Source organism: Acartia tonsa, chromosome 6 (assembly GCF_053477335.1).
Source record: "Acartia tonsa isolate MP-2025a chromosome 6, ASM5347733v1, whole genome shotgun sequence".
NCBI lineage: Eukaryota > Metazoa > Arthropoda > Copepoda > Calanoida > Acartiidae > Acartia > Acartia tonsa.
Genome location: NC_137265.1, coordinates 32,578,641 through 32,585,064, shown reverse-complemented (window position 1 = coordinate 32,585,064; position 6,424 = coordinate 32,578,641). Strand labels below are relative to the sequence as shown.

Sequence of the window (6,424 nt, the reverse complement as noted above, 5' to 3'; positions counted from 1 at the left end):
AAAAGGTTTAAATTCATTTAAAAAGACGACATTTACAAATAATTAAAGTTAGCGGCATACCGTACATTATAAACAAAACTGTTTAAAAAAATATTTTCTTTCTAACAAAGCCTTTTTGTGTTTTATACTAAAATAATTAAGTAAAAAGATCTCTTGTCTCTCTATAGCTATATCTATTATATACATAAGAAAAATAAAACATTTCGTAAGCAAAAAACCGAATTTGCTTTCCCTCTCTCTTTAATATTTGCTAAAGAGGATGAATACAGAATGCTAAACCATCTTCCTTTAATTTGTATAAAATAAAGACTAAGTTTTCTCACTTTATTTATAGATTCACCTGTACAATTTACTGTACTGGCCGATGCTTCCTTAGAACAAGAAAATATCCTAAAATTAAGACTTTTATTATGCTTCCCTGAAAATTAACACAATTTCAGCAATTTTCAAGATCAATCTTCAGCTTTGGACAATAAAAACCTTATTAATTTTCATGATAGGATATGCATATTAGGTAGGTACTTTATTTTCATAAAAAATTGCTTAGGAACACCATTTTCTCTCGGATTTTCTCTCATGATAGCAACTCTGTAAAAGGTAAGTAAAAGTTTTATTCTAGCTAGTAAATTGTTTTACCGCAACTATTTTATTCAATTACTAGCAGCTACACTTTAAACTTTACATCTAAAAGTAAATAAACTTTTTTTGGTTGGAAGTCTAATAATTTATACTTACTATTTAAAAAAATAACCTAAATTTTAGCCCAGTAAATCTAATTTCTCATAGGCATCTAAAGAATAACATTACATTTTCAAAACTGGCGCAGTTTGTACAAACAAATTACAGAGTAGATTTTCTGATAATGTGAATCTTAAAGAAAAAATTTATATTTTGATTAGTAACTGAGTAAATTAAGCTCATGAGAAAGGTTACATATATTTCATAACATAAAGGAATAATATACATCAAGCTGACTAGAACAAATATTTTTATTCAGTTAATATTATTTCTGAAATGTTTACATTAAAAGGTTTGTATATACATACATATATCTTTTGTTATCTAATACTCTAAAACTGGTCAGATAAATCAAAAAGGGTTTTATTGCGGATTTAAAAATAAAAAATAAATTACAAAAATTCATTTAATGTTTCTATCTAGGTAAATTTTATATTGTAAGATATAATTAGTCTACAATAAATTTCTGCTTATTGAAATGAGCTTATTAAGAATAACAGGTTATAGATTAAACAAAAAAATAGATTATCACTATTAAGATGGCTATCAACATTACATTAAACACATTTTGGCATTTTTTACTTTCCAAGCTTCAATTTTAACAAAAAACAGATTATTATTAATTAAAGAAACCTCTAAAGTTCAGTGAAAACAAAAAAGTATTTATTAATCTAGACAAATAGTTTGTTTGGCGTTATCCTCTTTTCAATTTTTCAGAAATTTTTTTTCAATTTTTCAGAAATTTTTTTCAATTTTGAAAATTTGAGTACCCCCCTCCCCCCCCCCCCCCCGACAGAGAACAACTATTTTAGGTTAGGTTAGGTTATAGACAAGGGGGCCGAGCGATGCGGCTAGGCAGGCAAGGGGGCCGAGCGTTGCGGCTAGGCAGGCTAGGGAGCCGAGCGCTGCGGCCAGAGTTCATAGCTCTGTTGGGGGGAGGGGTGGGGGGTTTCAAAATTAAAAAAAAATTTCTAAGAGGATATTACCATTTGTTTTTTCATATAAAACTGAAAGGTTTTAGTTTGAATCCCTATAGCTTTCATTCCTCTCCAAAGTTATCGGAGAAGATGGGGAAGAGGGTGGTCCAGGTGATACACCTCTCTCCAACTCCAATGGGAAGCCAAGGGGAAACTGGAGCGGTGGGGTAAAGCTTGGAAAAAGTGGTGATGGATAGGGGGTGTGAGTCATTCCATGTAGATATCTGTGGTTATGGTAGGAGTATGGGCTGTACCTAAAATATTTTAAGTCAAATTGTTGAAATATTTTCATTGCTTTTCTTCAATCAGGGCGCATTTAAGCCTTACTTTCCTACTGTATATATATAATAATTGAAAGGTCCAATCTTAATTAACTTTAAGATCATCCTCTTTATTTCAGGTCTTATGAAAATTCCTTTATTAACAAGAAAGTGAAGCAACTTCATTTCTTTACTTTTTTCAGATTATATTTTTTATGCTGTCCTGTTAATATAAGGTGAACTTTAGAATTAATATACCTTGATGTTAATGGCCTTGCCATGGAACTTAGAGGGGATGTAGCAAGAGACCTTTGTGTCATCAGTGGGCTTGAAAACAGAGACATGCCAAAATTGGCCATCTGATGAATAGTGCTAGGTGGTACACTATAACAATTATATTTTATTTATCTTATTTTTAAAAATGGTTAGGGAGTAGTCTTGAAATATGTAGTTGGGTTTATACACCATAAGTTTCAAACCATTAATAAAATTTCAACAGTTGATATTTAATGAAATCCTATTCAGGCTAGTTATATATAGGAAATAAATCTTTGTTTATAATAGTTTCATTAGATCAGATGCTTTAAGAGATGAAAAAATGGAATGATTTTACTGCACCCCTAAATTATAATAAGCAAAATTACTTTATGGTATAAAAGTTTTTACACTTTAACTGGTACAACTTGAAAGCTTACTAACCTTGGATTTTGATTTCTGTGATTTGTGAACTTTTGATTTAATATTTGCTGAACAGTTAAAATGGCATCTCCAAGGTTTGCCTTCAATGTTTCACTTAGCACTGCCTGTTAGCAAAATTATTATCATTAATAATTCATTTTTATAATTTTTTTAAGACATGACATTTAATATATTTACTATTCCTAACCCCTAGTTTTATCTCTTCAACCCATAGATAGTTCTTTGAAACGTATTTAAGATAATCATTAGTGATCTCTTTTTTTATTCCCATTCAATACTATGCAAATGTAGAAAATAAGCTAAAGAAGTTAGTATTCTATCTAGTTTTTAAATAAATGAAATTCATAATCCTGTTATATAATCGTTTAGAAGGCCTTAATATTAAAAATTACCTTTGAAGTATCAGGAAAAAGTTTGATCAGTGTTTCAAATTCTTTCTCATAAGGATGTCCAACTGTGGCAGAATGTCTCTCTTCCTCTTCATTTACTTTCTCCTCATTGTTGACAGTTTTCTCGTTATCATCTTGGTCCTCTTCCTTGACTGTTTTTAAAGCAGTTGAGTTGTCTTCGTCTGTCTTCTCTTTGTCTTCAGGGACTGGGGAAGGATCTGTAATAAATGGGATGTGAAATTTTGGTAAATTGATTTTAAACAAGGATGACAACATCCATAAAAGCAAAGCTCTGAAACGGTAAGACAAACAAACATTAACACTTGTAGAGTGCCATAACTAAATAATCAGAATATAAATCTATAAGATTAGAAACAAAATTAAAGCAAATTTGTTGAGAGACTGCGCTAATACAGGATAATGTTTAAGGACATACTTATATTTTTAGGACTTGAGTATTGAGATGCTTTGCTTATAACATTGTACTTTGTTGTTCTAGGAATCAGTATTCCAAAAATCAGACCAATCGAATGATTCTATCAACAAAAAATTGTTGTTAAAAAAGTTAAAAATCAACATGTTTAAAATGGACTTATGGACATTCTGGTAACGATTATAGAGTTGCTACGCTTTCTAAATTGTACCTAACTACTACAGAAATACCATGCAAAGTTTAAATCGATAAGACAACTCTAACATGCCTAAATTAACGAAAAGATCTAACTGTTACTGACTGACGGACGGATGGACTGACCGACCCCAATTATAGCTCCAGTATGTAGTTTAAAGCTTTAAACCCGGCTAAGGTATTACCTTGCCTAACCTATCCTAAACTCACTAAAGTTTATTTTGATTTTGCATAAACATAAATCTTATCTTATTCGTTATATTTTAACAGATTTAAATATATTTTTATTAATAAGAATAGTATTTTACATCTAAAAACATACTCTAACTATCACACTAACAAACTGACACATTTAAAGAAAACACACACACATACACACACTCATTCTACTGATTAATTATGATGGGAAAGACTTTTCACATATTTTGATGAGCCCTTGAAAACTTTACATGTTTGATATTTGTAAATTATGCTCGCAACAGTAATGGGAAAGTTTTGAGAGTAATAATCAGGGATCCGTCACCGCATTATTTCAAGAAGCCAGTATATCAGCTGCTGGACTATTCTAAGCAACCTGCAGCTACTAGAAAGTCAACAATCCTCAAAAAAGAACCTTCCAGCTTAAAAAAACAGCAGTCGACCTTTGGATTGACTTTAATCCCTGGCCATATTTAAAGTCATCTGAAGGTAATTTGAATTTTTTTCAATTTGTGTTATAAAGCTACCCTGTAATTAATAATCCGCATATTATTTTTGAACAAAAATTGTAGCTCCCTAGTTTAGAAAGTAATAATGTTCGAAAATTGAGAAACTTTATAGTATGGACTAGCAACTATAACTCACAGAGAAATGTAAAATATCTTGAGTAACCTTATGAAGAAAAGTCAAATTTGTAGAAATTAAAGAATTATTTTTTTTGTAAAATATGACCGATAAGCATCTACTATATGACTCACTTTGTCAGTCTGCCTGTCAATAATTCTAAGGGGAGATTTAATTTCTGTGAGGAAATGTATTTATCTCGGCTTCTGTATGAAATTGGATTTTGAAATATATGAATAGTATTTCTCGGATTAAACAGCATCTTCTATATAAATACTGTATGCGTACAGTCATGGTTTTTATTTCTGTGTTTTGCTAATCATGTATATTATCATCCCTGTTTTATTGTACAATTTTATGAAAGAGTCAAGAAATATACAATATACATATTTGTACACTAGTCTATCTATTCTTATACAAATTATTCATTGAAAAGTCTGGTATATATTACTTTATCATATAAACACACTGTAATGAAATTCTTTATCCTACACGCTCTCTTTCAATGCAATCAAGATAAGACACATCACAACTGGCATTAAACCAGGCATCTTCTTTAAGTATTCATCACAAATATCTCAGTTGTAACTTCATTTAAATTTTTTATTCATTTTTATGATTTATTGATGTTAGCAAAGCGTTTGATTAAATGCGCCAATATTTTGGATATTTATTAAAACAAGGATGACAACATCCATAAAAGCGAAGCAAAGTGTAAGTAAATTTGTTGTAAAACATCTTAACTACAGGATACTTCTTAAGGACATATTTACATTTTGTCGAAATTTAAATTTCATGATATTTTACTCAATGGAGATGGTTATTTTAAAACTTTTAATGGAATTAATAATTAAAGATTTGAAATAAAGTAGATGTTTCCAAACGATTCTAACCAAATATTTGTACTACATAAGGGGTCCAGTTTGATATGATGGCAAAATGTCATGATTGTATTGAAAGACAGCGTGCCTGCCAGTCAAAGGGTGGGGGGAGATAGTTATTTCCAGAATATTTGGGATACTTTCGCGCCTTTATATTACAAAGATATTAGGATATTATTACATTTTAGAATATATAAAACTCTCCTTTATCTTTGACCATAGAATATTTTTAGTTAGATTAAAGTTTTGAATTTTTTTCTATGCTGATAATAATTACTGCATAATATTGTATACTCATATGGAAAACAATGATTCAATGTCATTTTAAAATCCCTGCAGTGGTACTTATGTACACAATGTCCGTATAATTTTCCAATGTCTGTCCACCATGGTCATGTTTTTGGGATATAGTCTCATCATTATAACATACTCTGTATTAAAAACAAGAATGACAACATTTTATACTTGAAAAGAAAAATATTTCCAATATAGCTTCGAAACTGATAATATCCACTGGACTAGAACCGGTTCTCAGCTAAACTGAAAAATCATGTATAGCATCGTATTACAGCCAATTTTCCACCAATATTAATATAAAAATCATAGAATGAATACCAGTTTTCTTAGCCCGGGCCTTTGTCCAACAAAACTGGTTTTAATCTTAATAACTCATTTTAATATCCGCGGAAAGCTGTCTATGTTACGTTGCGATAAATAAATATTATATTCAATTTAAGATCTATACAATGTACGAGAAAAATTACAAGCAGGATTGCATTCAAACAATCTTATATTTTTTTACTTAATTCTTCAAAAATATTTGCTACTTTTAAATATTAAAAATTTATAATTTTAATCTGATTTTTTAAATTTTATATTTAACATGATTGATAAACTAACAGACTTTTAGTATTTATTATAGAGTAGCTGGGCTTCAATTTAAGAGGAAGTTTCCATCAAGAGAACACATTCTCAATTCAGTAAAAAAATCTTTTGATGATTGCTACTGTTGTAAGTTTTTTTTATACAA

General features: G+C 29.8%; 1 protein-coding gene across 2 annotated transcripts in view; it reads right to left on the bottom strand.

Annotated features, from left to right (window-relative positions):
* Positions 1 to 1,620: 1,620 nt before the first annotated feature.
* The window catches only part of LOC145322425 (doublesex- and mab-3-related transcription factor A2-like), a 25,493-nt gene continuing 20,689 nt past the window's right edge, over positions 1,621 to 6,424 (bottom strand). The window contains exons 7-10 of one of the 2 annotated variants that reach the window (XM_080164416.1): positions 3,067 to 3,281; positions 2,675 to 2,778; positions 2,234 to 2,359; positions 1,621 to 1,969 (exon numbers count right to left, since the gene is read on the bottom strand). In XM_080164416.1, coding sequence (XP_080020542.1) covers positions 1,756 to 1,969; positions 2,234 to 2,359; positions 2,675 to 2,778; positions 3,067 to 3,281 — 659 coding nt within the window. In that variant the 3' untranslated portion in view covers positions 1,621 to 1,755. The remainder of the gene's footprint in view (positions 1,970 to 2,233; positions 2,360 to 2,674; positions 2,779 to 3,066; positions 3,282 to 6,424) is intronic. The other variant, XM_080164417.1, reaches the window with a different exon arrangement.